General features: G+C 37.0%; 1 protein-coding gene across 6 annotated transcripts in view; it reads right to left on the reverse strand.

Moving 5' to 3' along the window:
- The window catches only part of Gria4 (glutamate ionotropic receptor AMPA type subunit 4), a 384,585-nt gene that overhangs the window by 42,494 nt on the left and 317,959 nt on the right, over window positions 1-24,132 (reverse strand). For 5 of the 6 annotated variants that reach the window (XM_006983747.4, XM_016002319.3, XM_006983746.4 and 2 more), the window contains exons 10-13: window positions 21,673-21,783; window positions 13,164-13,370; window positions 8,105-8,475; window positions 6,313-6,511 (exon numbers count right to left, since the gene is read on the reverse strand). In XM_006983747.4, the coding sequence (XP_006983809.1) occupies window positions 6,313-6,511; window positions 8,105-8,475; window positions 13,164-13,370; window positions 21,673-21,783 (888 nt within the window). Of the gene's footprint in view, window positions 1-6,312; window positions 6,512-8,104; window positions 8,476-13,163; window positions 13,371-18,939; window positions 20,351-21,672; window positions 21,784-24,132 lie in introns of those variants that run through there. The other variant, XM_006983748.4, reaches the window with a different exon arrangement.

Raw genomic sequence — 24,132 nt, forward strand, 5'->3', positions numbered from 1 at the left:
CTAACTCTTCAGAAGTTTAACTTTTACAATTCTTTTAGGAAATCAACTAAGTGCCAGACATTTATAGTGATGACTAAAAAAGCGTGTTCCACTTGTCCTAATAATTATGACACTCTCCTGTTTTACTGGATATTGTTGTTGCTGTTATTGAAGGTGGGAGGCCCTGAGAAGAATTGAACAGTTAAAACCCCCATATTCTATCGTACTCCTGGTGAGGTTAAGAAGGCCCAGTTCAGACTTGATCCTTGCTTCTAGAAAACGCTTCTCAGCTCTACATTTGAGCTGTAGTAGAGCCATTTTATTTTTATATATAATATTTTCATTCCTCCAAAGTTCGTTTCACACCAACTCAGCCCTTGATATTAAAGAGACAGGATAAGTGCTCGAGTTTACGGACTGAGTAACCATTGAACAATATCCAAGCTCCAGATGACTCTGACAGCTTGAGACTGAATCTGACAAAATCAACAAATAGGACAACACACTGGGCTTTAAAGAGAGTGACTTCTGTTTTCATACTTCATTTTGGCATCATTCTAACTACATGACTCTGGCCAAGAAGCTTATTTATTTTTAAAAATTACTTTTATTTACTTTTATTACCCTCACTATTTAATTTACTTAAGTCTTTTTGGATTTTATATTTAAATTTTAGTTAATTATTATTTGTGTGTGTGTGTGTGTGTGTGTGTGTGTGTGTGTGTGTGTGTGTATTCAGGGCTGTGGTGTCAGAATGCATGTGCTGAGGAGGAATGACAGCTTTTGGGGGTCAATTGTCTCCTTTCATGAGTTCTGGATATCAAACTCAGTTTTGAGGCTTTTGCAGCAAGTATTTAAGCTAGTGAGCCATCCCAACAGCTCCCAAAATACATTTTTTATGTGAAAAAAGAGCCACATGAACTCCAGTTTCCAAAAGACACATCTGGTAAGATAGGAAAGTGCTAGCTAGTATTATTTGATAGCTTATTACCACACACCAGTGCTTATCATTGCATTTGTTCCATGACAAAGAATGTGAGAAACAATCTAGAATGGCCTTTGAAAGGTTTTCATGCTACTCACATTTGAAAACTATTTCATAATATAGAGATTGTGGTTGTGTGTGTGTGTGTGTACATATGGGTGTGCATGCATGAACATAGATGTGAGGTCAGAGGCCCACTTTGGGTGGGTTTCCTCAGGTCCCATCCACCATGCTTTTTGAGGCAGGGTTTCTAATTGAGCTTTCAGGCCAGTTTGACTGGCTAGCACGGCCTGAGGACTTACCTGCCCTGCCTCTCCTGTGATGGGACTACATGTTTACAACACTATCCTCAACATTTTTAGGTGGATTTTGAGTATCAAACTCAGGCCCTCACACTTGCATGGCCAACAACTGAAGTATCTTGCAGCTCCATTTTGAAAACATTAAGAATACAAGAAAAGTGCTAATTACTTGGGAGATTGAAAGTTACAGCTATACATTACACCCAATAAGAAACATAGTAGAGCCGGGCGGTGGTGGCGCACGCCTTTAATCCCAGCACGCGGGAGGCAGAGCCAGGCGGATCTCTGTGAGTTCGAGGCCAGCCTGGGCTACCAAGTGAGTCCCAGGAAAGGAGCAAAGCTACACAGAGAAACCCTGTCTTGAAAAACAAAAACAAAAACAAAAAAACATAGTAGAATGGGAAAAAAGTTAGGATTAAAAAAAATTTCAGACCATTGACAGTTTTTTAAAGTCTAATTTTTCATTTCATGTATGTGTGTTTATGGTGTATGTGTGTGTATGTATGTTGTCATGTGTGTGAGAACATGTGTGTGTGTGTGTGTGTGTGTGTGTGTGTGTGTGTGTGTGTGCATGTGGCAGCATGAGATTGATAGTGGGACTCATCTTTGTTTGCTCTGCTTTATTCATTGAGGCAGGGTGTCTCAGTGAAACCCAGTCTTGTTAGCCAGTTTGCTCTAGGGGATCTCCTGTCTCCATCTTCCCAGAGACTGGAGTTTCAGGTTGACTACCATCTAGGTAGGTTCTGAGGAATATAACCACTGATCCACTCAACCCTGAAAATTCACTTATTATTGCTACATTCATTTTCTTTAAAATTCAGAAAAAAGATGAATCCATACAATGTCTGTGATAACTTTAAGGAGGTCCAAGCAGAAGTTTTGAAGGGCAGATCTTGTAGAACATTATTTTAAAGCATGTTACATTTGTTTATGCTGTGGAACATTTGTTTAATGATGCAAAGGTGTGTTGCATTCTTTTATGTTGCATTTGTTTAACTCTGTGAAGTTGTGATACTGTGCCTGTCTAAAACACCTGAGGGTCTGATAAAGAGCTGACTGGCCAATAGCAGGGCAGGAGAAACGATAGGTGGGGTTGGCAAGCAGAGAATAAATAGAAGAAGAAAAAGAAAAGGAGCAAGAGAACAAGGAGAGGAGGATGCTAGGGGCCAGCCAGCCAGCCAACCAGCCACAGATAAGAGGGAAAGTAAGATATACAGAAGTAAGCAAAAGAAAAAGCCCAGAGGGAAAAGGTAGATGGGATAATTTAAGAAAAGCTAGCAAGAAATAAGCCAAGCTAAGGCCAGGCATTTATAATTTAAGAATAAGCCTCTGTGTGTGATTTATTTGGGAGCTGGGTGGCAGGCCCCCCAAAGAGCTAAAAGAGTAAAGAGCCCAAAGAGTGAAAAACAACCAACAACAAGCAGACTCAGTGGGAAGAGGTCAGAGGTCAGATGAAAGCATGCTCATGGGAAATGCTGGGCCTGTCTTGTCTCTGTGGCAAGGTTTAGAAATGTTTACTTTGCCTGAAAGTGGACTGACTTGGAAAAGATCTCTTTCTCTCTCTCTCTCTCTCTCTCTCTCTCTCTCTCTCTCTCTCTCTCTCTCTCTCTCTCTCTCTCACACACACACACACACACACACACACACACACACACACACACATACACACACTCCACACACAAAGTATGAGGGGAGTCAAAAGCATAAATCTAGAAATAATAGCCCTGTGCATGCTTACTTGGACTGAAAGCATGTTTGTTGATGCGTGAGGGCAAGCAAATATTTACAAATTTGAAGAGATGGGCTGAAATAAGGGACATTCTGCAGACTCAGCAAGCTAATAAACACAATGGTCACAGATATTTTACATCCCTAAATCTTTCAACTGTGGAATCTATTTAAAAATAAGGTGCAAGAAGCAGATATGATCAAGGTAATAAATATAGAACATATAAAGACATTTTTTAAAAATTAGAAATGTCAGATCTGCTTGTTTCATTGTTATTGTGCAATAATGTCCAAGAAGCCAGTGGTTTAGAGCATTAATATATTAGTTCAATGTATTAGTCCTTGGAGTTTTAATAATGCTACTCTCATTCCTCACATATGAAGTATTGTACATACCTGCATTTAATAGAAAATGCATATCATGCATTCTAATGGATATTTAGTTACTTTTCCCTTGCTGATGGTGCAGGTAGCAGGGCCTGTATTCTGGGGACATATCATCCATGTCTTTTTTGATAATATTCTAAATCCTGAGCTAGTAGTCTATCTAACTTATTCTTCCATCTTGCTGATTACTGAAATAGGCACAAGATTCAATTTGTGTTGAAGTGCAAATCAGTGTGTCTGAGTCAGGTATGTATTGTAAAAGTGCTTGGACGGCATGGCTGCCATGATTGACATGTAGGATGCTTTTGAAAGCTTAACAAGGTGTGCAGAACCCCAAGTATAGGGAGTTTCATAATGGGGTAAAGCCAAGGCAAATGCATATATAATTTCGGCCCATGAATAACCCAAGGTGTTTTTGCAGCAGATAACAGAAGTGATTTCTTGTACGGTGCTGCCTATGGGCCACTCACTGCCTGAGGAGCTGAGTGGAACTGCCATGTGCCATCACCATGTACCTACAAGAAAGCATTTCTGACAAGTATAAAAATACCTTTCAAGTTCTGTTTCTTCTGCTCATCAGACAAATGGTTTATATAAACCAGGTCACCATGAATGGGAATGGAGGGACAGAAGCAAATCGGGAAGAAAACGAATGCTGTTCTTATCAAAAGCCCAAATGTACACGTTCTTGAAATTGTTCTGCCTGGGAAAATTACTTGGTTATCCCATTAGTGTTTGGAGTGTTCTGGAGGATAAATACCCACACATATAAAAATCTTTCCATTTTAAAACTGAAGTTGGACAAGAGAGAAAGAATTAGAGGCTTGATGGGGATCAAGCTTATATGGGAAGATTTAAACTACGGAGGCAGCTTTCCTTGTTTCACATGTCTTATTAATATAGTCTCTTATCTACTTCACCAGTTTTCAGAATTTGAGCAGGAAAAAACAAAACTTTGTAAAGATTAAGAAGTCAAAATCTGCACTGTGTTGGCTGCTAAAGAGCTTTATAGTGAGTTATTGCTTGTTTGTTTTTTCAAGGTATTGACATGACAGGTCTTTCCCCCTTCATTACTCAAGACAAGGTGATGAACCTTCCTTTTTGTCATCTAATGAGCATCATTCATCATTTCTCAATGGAAGACATTGAGTGACAGCATTCTCTTCTGATACAGAAAGGTTTCCAGGCAATATCAGGAAATGTTACTAACCTCTTCAGTAAGTTAAGAAAAGGCTTGACTAAGTAACTTTATCTGGACAATATTGTTAATAAAGCCTACTATCATGACAATTACTTAGTTATTCAGAAAAATTCACAAATATTTTTAGATCATTTGAAATTTTAATCAATATTTGTGGCTAATACTCAACACTAAGCACAATACTTATCATTTGGTTTGTTTCATCAAGCTTTGAATGATTTGTTGTTGATTTAGATTTGTGTAAATATTTGTAATACTATGTAATCAAAATGAAAATGAACATTCCCTTCTTAAAAGTTATCTAAAAAATGTCAAGTAAATTTAAAGCTGGCATACAGAACATCACATTTGGTTGTGTTTATTTTCAAGGTACTGAGAAGATTATATATGTCACTCTCTCAGATGATCCTTAAAAGTCCAGAATATAAGCTATCATAGTTTCCAAATAGAAAGATTAGAAAATAGTGAAACATCTCTCACATTCCAAATAATTTACCACCTCTTGTCTTCAAATAATTGATATTAAATACAAAATAAATTCATTATCATTTACTTCAATATCTATGTAAATGTCATGTTGGCTACCTTTTAATATTTTGGCCCCAGATTCACAAAATAAGCTGGCAATACCTAGGAAGAACCAAATTAGAAGGGAACTCAAAGAAAAGAAGGGATATTTCAAGGTAGGAGAGGACCAACAGGAAGGAAACATTGGCAGACAGTACGGGAGAGAGAGAGGCATGGATAAGAACAAAGCATAATGACATGTATGAATGAAATCCCAGAACTAGAGTACTTAATTTGTTAACTTAAAAGCAACACAACAAAAAATAAAACAAACAAACAAATAAACAAACTAGCCAGGTGGTGATGGCTCATGCTTTAATCCCAGCACTCAGGAGGCAGAGACAGGCAGATGTCTGTGAGTTCAAGGCCAGCCTGGTCTAGAAAGCTACGTCTAGGACAGCTAGAGCTGTTACACAGAGAAACACTGTCTCAAAAAAAAATTAAAATGGTTAAAAACAGTTTAACCCCAATGGAACAACTGAAAAAATAACAGAACAGACTAAGACAAACACCTATGCTTCAGTGACAGAAAGCCAAAGGAGCCTCATCCACAATTTGAAACATTTTATTGCCAAACAAAAGTCACCAAATCTAAACTCCATACAATCTTACAGAGGTCCCCAGAGCCATGGTTATAGAGGTCTCCAGAATGATTGTTAAGGAGGTACACTTCTTGCCAGTAGAATTTTGTAAGGAAGCAAACCTTTTGCTTTGAAAACTACAGCTTTGGAATAGATTACAGAGTGATTCAGCTCATAAACGAGTCTGCCACTGAGGTTTTGGGTATCACATACCAAATGTAGTCTTTCTTTAAAAGAAAGGTTTGCTTTCTATTTTCATATTCTTGGCCTCAAAATAGATACAATTCTAATCTTGCCTGAAGTAAAATGATCAGAGAGCTAGTTAACACTGGATGTTGGGTAAGTCAGATTATAAAGTGACTTTAGTTACCTTTTTACTATTGTCATTTCTTAAAGCCTCTTCCTCTTGTACTGTACACCATTGGCAAGTTAATATTATGATAATAAAAACCCAAGAAGACACACTGAATAGTAAAGTCCTTTGTTGCCATTGTGCATTCCAATCTACACTAGCTAAGGTCATGATATATGTGTTGCAAACTTGCCTAGAAATTCAGAATTTTGAAGGTTCCTGTGACTTACTCGGAAGAATTCTTTTGTTGACCCAGAGTCCAGTGTTCCGTATGCAATTTCTGTTTGTTTGGCCAGGTCTTCTGCACTTTCTATGGGGGAGACCATTCTCTCCACAGTCAGGAAAGCAGCCAGATTAGCAGTGTAAGATGATATAATAATGAGCGTGAAGAACCACCAGACACCTCCAACAATTCGACCTGACAGGGATCTAAACATGGATAAGATCATACAGTTTTCCTCTTTCTAAACCACAGAGAGAAGAAAGAAATGTCACCAAAACCAATCATATTTAAAAGTTACAGTCTCAAATATTGTCTTATATTCTGTTAGTCTACTAAAGAATGAGGCTTACATTGATGCATAATGATGTCTTTTACATTATTGCTAAAATTAAGTGTCACTGAAGACATGGCAAATGAATTTGTTGTTTTATTGGCAGAAATGTGGAACTGTCCTTTCTAGAAGAGAGCAAAGGGGAATCTGCATAATGTCCTCAGTACCCTCTCTGATGGTTCAGCATCTCTCAAGTAGGATGCAGCTGTTGATAAAAGACAACACGGTATTCTGGTTCAGCTGGCAATGTTTTAGCCTCTCTTCATGCTGCAGAAGATAGAGTTTATATTTTCTGCACAATGGTAGACACCTTTCAGAGACTGAGGGAGAGCCCATTGGAGCTCTTCAGGATGCCATGGAGGTCAGAATGAGGCTGGACTAAATGAGACTGTAAGATTCAGCCCCAAGAGACCTTACTTTGACCTGAGCAGATGTCCTAAAATTATATTTTATGCTGACATAGCAATGTCGACCGAGGCTGTGGAGATGAGTGTAACTAACAGAAGGAAAGTTAAAATAAGATAAATTTAAAAAAATACAGGGAAGAGTGTTCATAATTAATTTCACTCATTTTTACCATTTGTGAAACAAAACTTGAAATTTCCTGTGGTTCTTCTACTCCCTTGCTCTCCTTGCTAATTTAAATTAGGTCTTTTGTGATTTAAAATGTGGCATCTGCTGGTTTTAACTAGTATTGGCTTAACCTTCACTTCAGAAAAACTTGTTTTGTTCTTGCCTCTGAATCCTATGTTATTGAAATTTAGGCAGATTTTGCCATTTCCTGCCTCTAATGAATTTCAGATTTTTGGCCTCCTTTAGGGTACACATATTTCTGAACATATATTTTTGTTCAAATATATAAAATCCAACATTTTGCTTCTTATTCTTTTAGTTATTCTCTGGGAGAAATCAAGCATTTTTCATGTGGCGAGCTGGAGTTTGGGTGTTGCAGGAACAGTGTGGCAAGGAAGAAAGTAAGTCAGGATGCCCCACGTAGAGACAGCCATAAAATCACATAGAGTTTACGTGGCCAGATCGTCCCGATGCTCAGCCTTCCTATGTGCTTTATGAAAAACCATAGACGTCTACTACAAAACACACCTATTCACATTTTCAGAAAACCCAGAGCAGAGATTTTCGATAAGAGATACCATAAAAATGGGTGTTATTCTACAGTTTAGATTTTGTTAACACCTGTCAAGCCACTGAATGACTGCTATTACAAATAACTCTGGGCAGTGGCAGTAGATTGCACAATTACTCTTCTGGTGAGGAAGTTACTTTTTATAATGCATCTATGTTTTGTGGTAGCTTGGAAGAAGTTAGTTATAAAATGATTATGGGAGAATTGCAATTTCTCCTTCATTTCAGATGATGTTCTGACTCCTGGAGAGGAAGACAGAGAGAAACTGTGGAGAACATTTAGAATCTCTGAGAACTGGAGAAGAGTACCAATTTTGACACTAACCTGGGTGAAATGTCACATCCTTGTTGCATAAAGGCACCCAGGGAAAACCAGAGGCTGTTAAAGATGCCGAACTCATTGGGAGGCTGGTCGCTGGGACCTTCCTTTCCATCCTCGGGCTCTTCAGTGTGCCACTCATATGGACTAAACCTACTGACTAGGAACAAGACCACACTGACACCAATGTATGCAAACACTATACACATCCAGATCTCATAGGCCAGAGGGTCCAAGAAGGAGAACACTCCTGGTTTAGATTTCTGAGGCTTTTTGATCATGATAGAGATGCCTAAACTCATGAAAGGCTTAGAGAAGTCGATGACCTCCTCGCGTACCAAAGTGATTGTCAGAGGTGCGATAGCAATCTCTGCTTTCTATAAGAGAAAAGAGATGTGGAAATACACGTTAGTGAATTCCATGAGGCAGTTATCAGTGGAGTGATCAGTAAAGTTTACCAGTCATGGATTCATTTTTTTAAAAAGCATTTTGGGTGCCAACAGTCATACATTCCAATTATAGGCTAATAAAACATGTAGTGGTGGTTTGGTTTCATGAGATATTACTTGAGTTACATAGAACCTTTTTAATTGACAAAGTTTTTTTTTTTTTTTTTTTGGACAGAATCCCATTATGTAGTTTAGGCTGGCTGTGGATTCGTGACCCTCAGCTTTCCCAGGGCCGGGATTGCATACCTGTGCTGCCATGCCTACCTGAACAAATGCTGTCATAGGTACTTACTGCCTGGTCAGTGTTTGCTTCATCAACCCCTGTCTTAACTGACAACATATTCCAGCTCAGGTCACACACAAAAATCTGGAAATGGGCATTTGCTTCTCGTGATACACATTCTTTGATTTTCTCTTTCCAATATTCTTTTAAAACAAAATTTTAGAACACAGTAGCTTTAATTCTTAGATATCAAAATCACAAGACACCTTTCCATTGTTTGGTGACCCTGAGTTATTTTTTTTTCCTGCATCTCTAATGGGGCTGTGTTTTTGCCTGTTTACCTTAACAAGTGACTGTTATTATCTACTAACCCCTTAACTGGACATTAGTGAGCATGTGCTGACGGATTCTTTATCTGATGCTTATGAAGTATTTTACATGGCCCATTTCCTGCCTCTTGTCAGAACTGAGCCTGAGTTCTCCACACTGTGGCAGCTGTTAAACTTGAGTCTGGCAAACATCTAGATGGGAATTATATAAATTGTGCCATAAAAACTGAACTGTGGTCTGAATGACAAATTAAAATAGAGTTTTATTTACTTTAAAGGAAAATAGTTCTCATCAAAATAGGGTCAGGCACATTTAGACATCACCTTTCCCAGAGGCTATCATTTTTTAAAAGATTTATTTATTTTGATACGTGTGTGTGTGCACATGTGGGCAGGTTCCAACAGAGACCAGAAGAGGGCATTGGATCCTCTGGAGCTAGAGTTACAGAAGGTTATGAGCTGCCAATAATAATGCTAGAAACTGACCTCCATACTTCACTCTTTTTGCAAAAGCATCAGGTGCCCTTAACTACTGACTTTTTTTATTTTTATTTCTTTACATTTATTTAGAGACATCCACTCTTAAATTCACTGCTACATAGCTTCAGGCTCCTGGTTTGGCATAATGATCACAGCTCAGCACAATGGTGAGGGTATATATGCACACTGTGTGTTCACACTGGGGTTGTATGTGCCTTGTCTCATTACCTTTCATTGATTCATAGAATGGAGTGTATGAGATGCTTCCATTGGAGTTAGATAAGATTTTTATTCTTAAACACCATTGGAGTGACAATAAGAAATCACTTCTTCACTCCTTCACTCCACTACTCACTCATACCACAGGTAATCTGGTGTTAAGTGAACCATGGAATGTCCTTTATTCCTTCCTCATGATCAAACACATACACATCGACACACAAATACATGGTAAGAGAGAGAGGGAGGGAGAGAGGGGGGGTATTCAGGGAGTGTTAATGTAAGTCTCTATGTATGTGATGTTAGCTCTCTATGTAAGTGATGCAAGGCAATCAATGTGTAACAATTACAGTAGCAGTTACCAAAGAGTAAACTAAAGATAATGGGTCCATAGTTTGTCATTTTACTCTCTAATAGGCTTTGTCTAGGAGAAAATGACTATGTTTTACCTCAAACTTAGCAAACTAGGCATTTGAATATGTGTTAAGAATAAGAAAGAAAGAAAAGAAATTGAGAATCAAGCACAGACTGTACAAGCCACAGTAAAAAGTAGCCTGTGGAACCCATTAGAGACATGAAGACAATTCCTTTGGGACAACTTGGACAAATCAAGAGATAGAGATTGGTGTCTTTAAATACCTGCAGATATGCTGAAGAAACAGTGTGTTGTTATTAAGATCCTCATATTATCTCTCTGCTCTCTGAGAATTGCATACTTTTGGGATTTTCTGTTACTCTGACATGTGTGTTGTTTATGATCTCTTGTATCATTTTAAAAAATTATTTAAGCAATTTCTCCCAAATAAAATATGGTCACTACACTTGTGGAGGGATGATATAAGCAGGACAGGAGCTCTAAAGGAGAGACATGAAACAGATATCCCAGAAAATTCTCAGGTAGGTCAGACCATCTATAGTTAAGTAGTGATATACTTAGCAATCTGGAATGCTTCAAAATCTGAGAGCTTTCAGGGTCAAATATTTAGTTGCAAGTGGAAAATTCTATCCACATGTTTATAATTGGGCCCCATCCTAATATTTCCCATTACAGATATGAAAATATCATTAAACATGAAAAATTTAAAAGCTTAAGTCTTCTGACCTAGCATATTTTGAATAAGGGAATTTAGTCTGTGTTTCTAACCATTTGGATCATGCCATTTTCTGAAATATGCTTACAGTATTAGAAGTTGAAATATTAAGAGCAGAATGTTTAGGGATTCCTCCTTCAGAACATAAAACCCATATGACATTGTCAATGAACCCTGTTGTAAAATATATTTTGCATATTATGTTTTAAACTTAATTTCCTTTTCATCTTGAGTCAATGAAGCACTCAGTGAGTCTTTCTTTTGGATGGTAAACTGGTTGCTTTATGTACAATGAGACCCATTTTTTTCCATGTCTGCTGAAGTTTTAGCAACTGTTCTGCACTCTGTGGAAATATTTCTTGTGTCATAGTTTGAAAAAAGGGATGCCATCAAATTCCTTTCCCCAGAGCTCAGAGAACCTCATGGAGGAGAAGGTCAAAACAATCTAAGAGCCAGAGGAGATGGAAGACACCAGGATAGCAAGCAAAGCTCATAAGAACGCACAGAGACTGAGGCAGCAAGCACAGGGTCTTACAGGAGTCTGCACCAGGATGTCTGTGTATACATTAGAGCTGTTAGTGTGTTTGAGGGACTCCTGAGTATGTGAACAAGGCAGTTTCTGACTCGTGTGTCTTCTCTTGGGGTCTTTTCTTTCTGTTGCTTTGTCTTGTCCAACTTCAATATAATAACTTTTGTTTTATCTTATTTTATTTTGTTAGATTTTTTTAAAAATGAGAGAAGTAAGGAATAAATGAAAACTAGCTACTAGAGTAAAGATTAACAATTGAACTGTTAGTTATACCCACTGGGAGAGGGGGATTCAGTTTTCTCCAACAGAGTGACACTAGGTGTGTCACCCACTCCAGGATAGGTTTCCTGTTCAGGACTAGCTGTCCACCACGTTTTTTTGTGTGCTTTTATTTGGTTATAGTTTGGTGTTGTTGTTTTATTAATTATTTTTTTTGGTGGGTTTGTTGTTGTGTTAGATTTTTGTTTATTTTTTGAGAAAGAACTTAAATTTGAGTGAGTAAGGAAGGGGAGAGGATGACCTGGGGCAGGGGAAGAATATGATCAAAATTCATTTAAATTTAAAAATTATTTTAAATAATAAAAAGAAAGAAAACTGAGATGCAGAATTTTAAACTATTTCACTGCACTTCTAGACAGGAATTTGATTCCTTTTGTGGCTTTTGCCTGTATCCTGAGTCTGTTTACTTTTTCCTGGAGAAGGATGCCTCTCCATGTAATTCCTTATTTCAAAACGGTTTTTTGAGTATAAACTGGAGATAGTGTGTGCTTTGAAAGTGCAATCTGTGAACTACAAATTAGCATTTAGAACATTTCATAATTCAGTTCATGCATTTATTGCTTTTATTGGTTCCTGGATGCACAAACCTTACTGTGCACTACGGGTTTGGACTCAGAACTTTGAACATATTATAGTATCACTAGGGTTTGATTGTGACACTACAGTGGCTGCTGAAAACAAGGGACCTTGATCTTGTTCATTCGGGCAGAACGTGCCTGCTGTGTTGTGTTGTGACTGCTCTTGGCTATCAACTCATGCATTCTACATCCAGTGTGCTTGCTCAGGGGAAGGGCACAGCATGCTGTGTGAGAGGCCTATTTTGGAAAACAGTCTAGTTTTTGTGTTTTGTTATATATTCTAGAATGAAGAAAGAGAGAGAGAGAGAGACTGACAGACAGCAAAGATGCATTATCTGAAATGTATAGAATATATATTTACTGTGGCCGGAAGAATTGTAAGAAACACAATACTAATGAATATTTCAGACACTTGGAGACTACGGTAATCAGACATTAGTTAAAAGACACTTATGAGCAATTATGAATAATAAGGATACACATAATTAGATAAAGTAGCCACTAATTTTATTCTACTGGAGGAAATCTTCCCAGTAACAGATTGCTCATGGATCTTTGAAACTGTCTATGGTCTACCAGTTCAAGGAGTATTCACTTCAGATTCTGAGGCCAATGTTGCTTTTGTTTTCATTCCTGTCCCTGTGCTATGTGGAGGACACTGTATTCTGAATTTTTATCTCTTTTCTCATTCTAAGTTACCAGGATCAGTTCTGTTATTGGAATTTGCATTTCTAATGAAATAGAGAAGTGTTTGAATATAATGAATACATTGTGAAACATTGCCATAAATTGGAAAACAGTCATGGATGCTTAAAAATTGATACATGTCCAAGGGCAAAGAAGCTTCAGGCTTATGTAAGTAAATTCCTCATAAATAAGTTTGCTTACCCCATACACAAGCTCTCCTACCATCCCATTCCAGATTTTAGTGTCTGCATCCCTTGCTCCATATTTTCCATCAGGGACAATGGCAATTTTATACTTGATACCAATATGTTTTGCAATTTCAGATGCCAAATCTACACAGTAGCCTTCGTACTTGTCATTTCCTTCAAACATTTCGTGATTTTTCTTGTACATAACATAGGGGGATTCCTACAATGAGAGAAGCAGAACTGTAAAGGAAAAACTACAAAACGTTTTTAAAAACATTTCTGTAACTATAGTTTTAGAAGTTTTGACAAGAGAATATATTTATTATTTTTGCATGATTTTATTTAGCTAGAAATTATTAATAATAGATGAATATATAAATATACTTAGAATTGTATTAAACTGGTTTACATTGAATAATAAAAGTGAAATTTAAAAATATTTTGAGTGATTGTTATGTACTAGTACTATGACTTTAAAAAAATAAATACATTAGGATTTTTTTTTTCTGAGACAGAGTTTCTCTGTGTAGCCTTAGATGTCCTGGAACTCACTCTGTAGGTCAGGCTAGCCTCCAGCTCACAGAGATCCACCTGCCTCTGCCTCCAGTGCTCAGATTAAAGGTGTGCACCACCACTGCCTAGCTTCCATTAGTAATTTTCTAGAGAAGAGTAATTCTTTTTAGCTTTGAAACTAATATTTCCCAAATATTTCATGGAATTAGAAATTATTCAGTAGCCACTATAGTGTATTAAAAATCTATTCAAGGTTGAATAATTTCATATTCTGTACCTTCTCCCCCCCTTTTTTTTTTTCAAAAAACCATTTTCAAGTGTGTCAAGTAAAGTGTTTTTCTCAGACAAGGCATTTGCTACAGTTCTTGAAATAAGAGATAATAGCTTCAAGACACATATCATTAGTTACTTGTGTTAAATTCACTTTGCTCGTGCTGTCCCATGTTTTTACTTTAAATAAGAAACCTGCTTCACGAATTGTAAGTTAATTATGAAATAGGTCTCCAGTGGAAGCTTTTCCCTCTACATGTAAGGAACATGCACTTTGATAGTCCCATTTAGTTTTCTACACAAATGAGACAGAGAATGGGATCAAGAAGTATTGAGAGCATCCTCATCATCTGGAACAGCTTCCCGGTGTTTAATAATTGCTAAATTGTTTTCCTTGAAATGACATGTGTGCTTGCTTTCTCTCTCTCTCTCTCTCTCTCTCTCTCTCTCTCTCTCTCTCTCTCTCTCTCTCTCTCTCTCTCCCTTCCTCACTCCCTCCCTCCCTCTCTCTCTCTCTCATACACACACACACACACACACACTCACACAAACACACAACTCTCTCTCACACACACTTAAATAATAGTATTTTAAGGCTTTAAGAGATGGTTTAGTCAGCCCAGAGTGGTTGACCTATTACTACCTATCCATAAGTAGAAAGAGGGGTTTGATAGGTTTGTTGTACATGGTATGGAGGTAACTCCTGGCCATATTCAGTGTTTCATTTTCAGAAAAATAGTAACCATATTGTAACCACATGAAAAGTAGTAACCACAACATTGTTGATACAATATACTTACATCTTATAAGATTATACTCTAACCTTAATTTAGGATTGTCCTAAGAGTTTTTTTCTTTTTTCTAAAAAAAACCCTGTAAGTTAAAGAATTTGAACTGGCATTTGGAGCTCTAGAATAGAAAGCAACTTGATCTACAGTGTCCAACAGACCCATACCAATTCTGACTTCATTCAAATTACCTTATAAACACAGAACCCAATTAAAAAACTTAAGAAAATGAGGAAAGTCCTTAAAATTGTATTTTCTCATGGAGATGCTCCACATGATTTTACAGTGGGAATCAATTCAAGGTCTTTATACTATTTTCTTAAATTCTTCCTTTGGTTGTCATGTCCATGTGACCCAGATCCTTGGAATTGGATAGATATTCAAGATTAGAATGAAGTAAGAAGTAAATTTTGCCATTTATAAAATTAAGGCAATTATTTGTCCCTTCTTTCATGACGGATGCTTATTATTCAGAAAAAGGTCCGTATGAAAGCTTAACATGTTTTTCAAACTATGAATGCGATCGTGCAAATTCATGAGTAGCTTGAAAGGGATGACTTTTTAAACTATAAAATATTAGTAGCTTTATGAACAAATTCTTTTCATCTTTTTAGAGTGGCCTAATTAAATTATGGAAGATTATGCAGAAAACAGCAAAACTACACATGTAAAACCGAGTGTAAGCTGTTATAAGCGATGTATCTGTGTACAGTTAGAATACTTAAGTGGAGCAAGCTATGTTAGTACTCTCAAGTGGCATTAAAGTCGAGGATAAAGCTGAAAGTGTTTTGTGTACTTGAACACTGAGGAATTTTACCCCTCTAGTAAGCACATTACTGCATTAATTTTGTATGCATTTCTTTGGTTTGCTCATAATCTAATCAATTCTTCTAACATGGTAAATAGTTGCTTAATGAAAAGCTGTAAGTTTATTATTTAATCAAGCCTTTATTAAGTACCTGTTTTGTGCCAGGCAATTTACTGGAAGATAGGCCTTCAAAACAGAACAAAACAAGACATGATTTGTCCTTTGTCTCCTTGTATCAAGATGATTGTAAATTCTTTGTGGTAAGAGTAAAGGGATACTAATGGTAGGAACAGCAGACTTATTGTAAAAAGTAATTTCTCTTCCTGACTCTGTGTTTCCTTTGTGCCAGGTACAATGTTGAATTCTTGAGCTACATACTTTCATTTACATTTTGTGTTGCATCTTGAAGTAAGCATGTCTCATCTTACAGACAGGAAAGCTGAGAGTCAAGGAGGCTAAGTGAATATCCAATTTCACTTGGTTAACAAGTGACAGAAATGGGAGGCAGATTTCTATTTTTGAAACATCTGGAAACTCTTGCAGTTGTTTATAATATCTATCAAGAGACTTGCAAAATTGGGACTTCATATGATTTAACAATAGAGGGAACAAAATTAAAGAAATATTTTTCTGTACCATCAGGCAATGCAATTTTTATGATATTTTGAGTAAAGAAAGTAGATTAAAAAGTTTTCATTTGCAGTAACTGCACTAATCTCCCAATCATCATTTTACGACTAGGAACATTATGACTAAGAAGTTATGTTAGAATATAATGATTCATACATTCAAAATGAAAGTAAATACTGACTCCTAGTAAACAGGTGATCTGTCCGTTGGAGGCATATGTATGTGAGAGTCAAGTATTTATTTAGGATTCTCTTTCATTTTTTTCCCCATTTCCTTCTGGACAGCTGCTCCTCTCAAGTCTTTGTCTCCTGCCAACCATGCCAATTAAGGTTGGAAAACTGTTCAGCTTACTGAAGATTCTATTTAACAGCTAGATGACATTCAGACTCACAGATGCATATAGCAAAAGAAAAACAAAATGACTACATGCTAGGGGACAGGGAGAGCGAGCAAAGGTAGAGGAAGGCTGGGGACATTTTGTAAACCTCTAGCAGATTCCCGAGTGTGTTTCCACCTGCTTTTCTTTCACATCAAATCCATGGGAGTCACAAATCATTAGCTCTCAGCCTCCTTTGCAACAAATTATCTGCTGGAAGCTCTTAAAGCTTTGTATACTGGGGAAGTTTATATCAAGTTTTAGGGTTACTACGGGTGAACAAAACACCAAATACCCTCAATGCAATATAAAATAAACCCTATGAGGTATCTGGAGGGGGGGGGGATTTGTGGAACATCTTTGTGAAGTAGCCATACAGAATCCTCAGTGTTCATCTTTTATTAGCAATGGGAACATCAGAGGAGAGAAATACAACTCCTTGCTTTTGCATCTCCAACCACTGTGATCTATGGGACCATAAGTGATTCTGCTGGTGTCACTTCGTCCCAGCAATTCATTCATTAAGATAATTCCTGCAATGGATGGTGTTCTACACCTTCTGAGTTACATTGGAAGGGAACCAATCTCAGCCTGAAGCCACAACACTAGGCTTTGCTTATGAAAATTTTGCCATGAATGAATTAAAATGATTTTGAAGCTGAATTCAATTAAATTTAATATAATCAACAGAATACATTTCCCCTACTGAAGTGCTATTTTTGAATTATTGGAAGTTAGCAAAATCAATACCTTTGAAACCAGATACTTAGCACAAAAACTACCGGTTTGTAATATCACCATTATAAACAATCACTGCAAAAAATATTGGAAATGGGAAAAATAGTAACATTGGAATCTTATCCCATGTTTCCTGTATGGACATTTGCTTCTTTCCAAAGACTCTTAAAAGAAATTGATAATTTAGTCCTATGAACAAAATAAAGGAAAATGGAAATGAAAGTCTTCCTTATTCAATTTAGAAGCAAATGAGTTGGCTGGACAGTGGTTGGACACACCTTTAATCTTAGTACTCTAAAGGCAGAAACAGGTGGATCTCTGGGAGTTTGAGGTCAGCCTGATCAGACCAAATTTGAGGACAGCTCAGGATACACAGAGAAACCCTGTTTTGAAAAACCAAAAACCAAGAAAAAAAAAAAAAAGAAGAAAAAAATATGCAAATTTAAGGGTCACAGTTTCAAGGTAAAACTTTTTTTTTTTTTTTTTTTTTTCCGAGACAGGGTTTCTCTGTGTAGCTTTGCACCTTTCCTGGATCTTGCTCTGTAGACCAGGCTGGCCTCGAACTCACAAAGATCCACCTGCCTCTGCCTCCTGAGGGCTGGGATTAAAGGCATGTGCCGCCACCGCCTGGCAAAACTTTTTTTTTTTTAAACAAACTTTGTTGCTACAAGCCCTTTGGAGGAAGGGAGAATTAATATTTGGTGTGGCAAAGAAAATGAATACATTTCCATTTTTGTTTACATTTCATATCTACAAATACATATATTATGGATATAGGTATACTTCTTTTTTTTTTTTTTTTTTTTTTTTTTTGGTTTTTCGAGACAGGGTTTCTCTGTGTAGCTTTGCGCCTTTTCCTGGAGCTCACTTGGTAGCCCAGGCTGGCCTCGAACTCACAGAGATCCGCCTGGCTCTGCCTCCCGAGTGCTGGGATTAAAGGCGTGCGCCACCAACGCCCGGCAGGTATACTTCTTATACATGTGTATTTATATAAAATAGCTAAAAATGTTTACATAACTGATAATTAGAAAATGTATTTTAAAGTTGTAAAAAAGGTAAACTAAGGAAGATGGAGTGATTACATAAAATCAGTTCATGTTTGAAACACCATTCTGATGCTATAGTGAATAAACTTGGCTTTATGGAAATATTCCCTAAAGAATTGTGTATTCGTAATATAGTATAAAATGTCACCTTAGCTAAGTAACATACAATAAGCATTACTAACTCATAGCGCAAGGCACTGAAGAGTAAAATATGTTCTCTCTAGAATGGATTTATTTCCTCCAGAGTCTGTAGCCAAGGAGGTGCTGCGAATACAGGGAATGTACTCTCCATACTTCCTGAGTCTGCGGAAACTGTTTTTTATCACAACAGCTAGACTTCAATTTGCACGGTTTAGATTTGGCTTCCTGAGATTGTTTGCAGTTGTTATTTGTCTACAGAAAATGAAATCTCTATGTACCCAATCTCATGAATATTATGGCTTTTACTTAATTTTTAGTCAGTAAGAATTAAAGATAAAAGTTTGTGTAATTGCAAATTGTTTCTTATTTAGATTAGCTTTGTCATAGTCAATATGTTTGACATAGTTGTGTTTAAGTAGAGTAAATTCATCTTGAAAACAAAGATCCATTGTAGACATACAATACTTGCAAAGAAAAATAAATTTCAACAGCATGAACATAATAATAGCATATTTTATTTTGGATTGAGAGCTGTCGTAGTCATGAATCATGTATTTTTTTCTATAATATAAATTTCTTTGAGTGTAGGAGTCACTTCTGACATATCCCCAGGGTCTAACACTGTGCCTGGCACATAACAGACGCTCAGTAAGTATTTCTGAATGGATATCTGAATTTCTCAATCAATTTTATTTAACAAAACATATATCACAACAGTATATCAGCATATAAACACAGCATACACAGAGAAGAGAGTGAATTCAGCAACACTGCACCCGTTTAGAAGAGAAGCCCGTGCTCGCCAGAGCTCATTCTTAGCTGGCTCGGTATCTAGATCTCTGCATCAGACTCATTGCAACCTCTAGCCAACTCCATCTATATTGAGTTTATTCAGTTGAATATGGGGGGATTATTACATGCAGTTATCAGTATCTTATCAGCTAAAGGGAATCATACTTATTTCCAAGTAATTGAGGTGAGGGACTTGTCCTAGATCCTAAGTTAATGCTTTAGAACAGAATCAAGTTCAATAAACACTTTAAAAGGGGTGTCTAGGATTTTCTGTTTTGTTTTGGCATTATGGAACAGTTATGCTGTTGAAAATATCAAGGGAATGATTTAAATGAAGATGACAGTTCTATGGAAGACAGATACTACTCGTATACACTATTTTGATTACAAAAATATTACCACTATCAAGCAAACAGAATTTTACATATATATGTTCACAACTTCTTTTCAGTCACTTTTTAAACTTTGTTATTGATATCATGCTTTCTGAAGACTAGCAGTGCTTGGGAAATCAATTCTGTAATTTGACACTAGGAATTACAAGTTGCATCTTTTGTAACACGTCAAGTGAAGAAGACTCTACATTACACTCTTAAAATATATCATACATTCTTTTCACAGAACAGGCAACATTTCAAAAGATTCTAAAGCAAACAATTGTATATATATTCAGAAAGCAAGCACATAAATTCAGAGTTTTACTTTGAAGAAATCTACCCTTAGAGAGCTGATCATATACAATGACTTCATTTTTGATACAGGAATGGGCATATCAGAATCATTTGTTTATTATTTTTCAACATCTATTTTCTTGAGAATGGTAAGGACTGAGGATTAAATCGTCTTTTGTTCAAATAGCTAATAAAAGTCACACACACACACACACACACACACACACACACACACACACACACACACATTTAATAACTGTTTTCTGGTAGTCCAGAGTTGGTTATCCAAGAAGAATCCCACATGAAAAATAAGCTTAAATTTACTACTCAGGAGAACAAGACTTGAGCCTTAGTTAGGAACAGTCGAACAGCGTGGAACTCTTGTCTTTCTTGGTCAATTTCTTAAAATAGGATTCTTCATCAGAGGCTGAAAAGAGGAGGACTGTACTGAAGTATGAATTTCCATTACTGTGTCTTTTTTTAAGGAAAAGAAATATATATGCACATATATATGTATATCCTGCTTTTCAAGTCCCATGCAAATATTACACAGTTAAGTCAGAAAATTTATACAAACACTGCTGTTGGTGGGTTTGCATTCTAAAATAATCAACTCCCAATCAAGGCTTGCCAGATTACATTAAATTGCTAACTGGTTATCAAAAACAGGCATAAATGATTGCAAGAGGCGAATGCATCTTTTTGGTATTTGCATGCTTTGATTTCAGTGTCAACTTTAGAAATATTTTGACATTACTAAAACCCTAAAACTAAAAATTGAAATTATGTAAGCTAAAAGTTAACTTACACAAAGACTTCCATTTTATTTAAAGTAGGAGTTTCTATAAATAACTGATAACATATTTTGCCTACAGAAAGAGTTAGCTGAGGACCTGGGATCTCACATAAGGTATAAACAATCACCAACTGATGATCTCCTTTGACTACCACCAACTATAAAGGTCATGTTTGTCTTTAGAAGATAAACACATATATAGATATTGAATATTCTATAATTTAAAGGCAATTCCACAAGAACTCCTTGAAGTAGGAGCCTTAAAATTTAGAGCATTTTAAATTTTATGATATGGTCAAATGAAATAATTGCATTTTTCTTGATTCCAAGAAGTTCATTTAATTATATATGTCAATAAGAAAAATAAGCAGTGGGTGGAAATGTCTTTTTACATAAAAAACAAATATCAAACAAAATCAATTCATCAAGCATTTGGCTATATAAAAAAAGTACTATTAAAATATCCACATTCACATTCTTGTGACTGGAAACAGACAAGACAGATCACTCTCCCACAATGACCTGAAACAATCATTTAAACACTACTAATGATTATTTATTTCATTGATGCTTCTGAAAACACCGAGAATAAGGTATTTCCACTGATGCTTTTAGGATTCGACTGGAGCTTGACTTCCTCACATTCATTGTTCAGAGCTGGGGTCTTAGAACTTCAAACACTTTCAACTTCAGTTTCACAGTCTCAATTTTTAACATTTGAGTCAATTTTTTCCCTCAAGAAAAATATTGCAATGAAAAGTAACAAATAAGGGCAATGAAAGAGCTTAGTGTGTCCAAGCTTGGGACAGGTCTATTCAATGCCTCGGTAGACTTGGGTGAGTCAAAGCACTCAAGTCACTACTAAGATTCAGCTTGCATCCCCTTACCATAGCTAGCAGCTAAATTTGCCTGTGGATAAGACAGAACATTATAAAGCATACACCAAAACTCACCATAATTGTGGTTACAACAACTGTTCTGTTCTCAATAGCTGCTGTGTCATTGCCGAGAGTGGGTATGTCTTGAATCAAGACTAATTTATCCATATCATTCCAGTAGCCAACCTGCCAGATAGAGAAGCTAATTGAAAACACAGCATAGAAGTGCTCACTAGAGTTCTCCTTGGGATAGTGACTGCTACGAGCTAGTGAACATCCAATGCAAACTTAAAATTCAGGTACATTAAGAATTGTCTTTTAAAAATTAATAATTATATATATTTTTAGAATTTAATACAGACATACTTCATCTACATTATCCCTGGCATTCCCCTTCTCCATAGACTTCTCCAGTGTCCTTGAAAATTTATGATTTCTTCCTTAATTATTATTGTAGAATGTATGTACACACATATATACAACCTACTGTGTCCTTTTAGCTTTGCTCATATGTGCATGTGCAAAAGACTGATCACTTGGCACTGGACAACCTGTGTGGGAGCTCATCCCTGGAGGAAATTGATTCTCCTTCTCTTTGCAAGTATTGACTACCTTCATCTAGGTGTGGGCTATGTGGACTTCCTCTGTCCATGTTGGCATTACAACTGGTGCTATCATTATGCTGGTCTTGCAGCAATATTGCTGAGAGTTCATGGGTGGAGCTTCCCTGTCAAATACAGAAGACACTGTCTCCTAACAGGTGTCCTAGTCCTCTGGCTCTTATAGCCTTTCTGTTCCTTGTTTCATGATAGCCCCAGAGCCTTAGGTATAGCTGTTGCATTGTAGATGTCTAAGTTAAAACTGTGAGACAGTTTTCTCAGTGTTAAAGATACTACCTTATTATATGTTTAGCAAAGTCTGAGTCATGAAGTACTCAAGGGAAGCAGTGGGTTTGAATGGGAGAGACACACCTAGAACCTTGGGCATTTTGATCCTCTCATCTAGTGAGATGGGCCAGCACTGCCTAAAATTAATTTACACAACTTTATCAAGAAAACTATAGAACATACACTAAAGCAAACAGCCATATTTTAGACAAAAGAAATTTATTTGTAAATAGCAATCTGGATTAGGTTTTGGCTTGATGTTATGTAACTACTACAAGAGAATTCATTTTCTGAAATGTTAACTGCATTGCAAATGGATATTAATATATAATATTTTCATTTTTTAAAGCTTACATTTCAATTTGTGCTTTGACTTTAAATATCTTAGTATTTGGGGCTAGGGAAATGGCTTAGTGGACAAGATTACTGGGTAAGCAAGTGTGAGTACCTAAATTTGGAGGCCTAGCACCCATGTAAAAGGCATTTCATGGCTATGCATGTGACTGTACCCTTACTTGTGGAGGATGGGTGGAGACAGGAGTATCACTGGTGCTTGTTAGCTGTTAGTCTAGCTCCAGGTTTAGAGGAAGACCCTGTCTCAAGGGAATAAGGTGTGGAGTGATAGAGCAGAATTCCTGGGGTCTTCCTCTGGCTTCTCTACTTGTGTATAGGTGCTCACACCTGCACTAATTAGTTTGCACACATCACACACATTCACACACTAGCAATTTCTACTGGGTGGTTTTGTGTGTCAACTTGACACAAGCTAGACACATCAGAGAGGAAGGAGCCTCAGCTGAGGAAATGTCTCCTTGACATTTTCTCAATTATTGGTTAATGCAGGAGGACCCAGCCTATTGTGGGTGTTATCATCCCTGGGCTGTTGGTATTCAGTTCTGTAAGATGCCAAGGGGAAGGAAACCAGTAAGCAGCATCCCTCCATGGCTTCCACATCAGCTCCTACACTCCAGGATCCTGCCCTGTTTGAGTTCCTGTCCTGACCTCCTTCAGTGTTGAACAGCAACGCTGAAGTGTAAATCAAACAAGCCCTTTCTTCCTCAGCTTGTTTTTGGCCATGGTATTTTGTCATAACAATAGAAACCCAACTAAGACATAGTTCATATTATTTTCTCATTTATGTATGTGAAATACTTCTAGATAAAATAAATTAAGGGGTTAGTACCTTAAGATGAAGTATGACAATGGAATATTACTGGAAATTGAGGATGCACTGATTGGCTTCTACCATTGGAGGACAACAATGGCTACCATACAAAGAATGCTGCTCTTGGACATACCTCTATGTGATGTGTGTTATTCTATGCCTGCTAAAGTTACTATGCATAGTGTTATTTGTTGTTATGATTATCTATGCATTTGCTATTAAGATCCTTTGTGGAGGCTAAACAAATTGTCCAAGATTACAATCCAGTACAGAGAGAATTTAGAACTGAAGCTTGTATGATACCAAATCCTTACTTTTTTTTTTTTTTTTTTTTTTGGTTTTTCGAGACAGGGTTTCTCTGTGTAGCTTTGGGCCTTTCCTGGAACTCGCTTTGTAGACCAGGCTGGCCTCGAACTCACAGAGATCCGCCTGCCTCTGCCTCCTGAGTGCTGGGATTAAAGGCGTGTGCCACCAAGGCCCGGC

Source organism: Peromyscus maniculatus, chromosome 7 (genome assembly GCF_049852395.1).
Source record: "Peromyscus maniculatus bairdii isolate BWxNUB_F1_BW_parent chromosome 7, HU_Pman_BW_mat_3.1, whole genome shotgun sequence".
In the NCBI taxonomy this organism is placed as follows: Eukaryota; Metazoa; Chordata; class Mammalia; order Rodentia; family Cricetidae; genus Peromyscus; species Peromyscus maniculatus.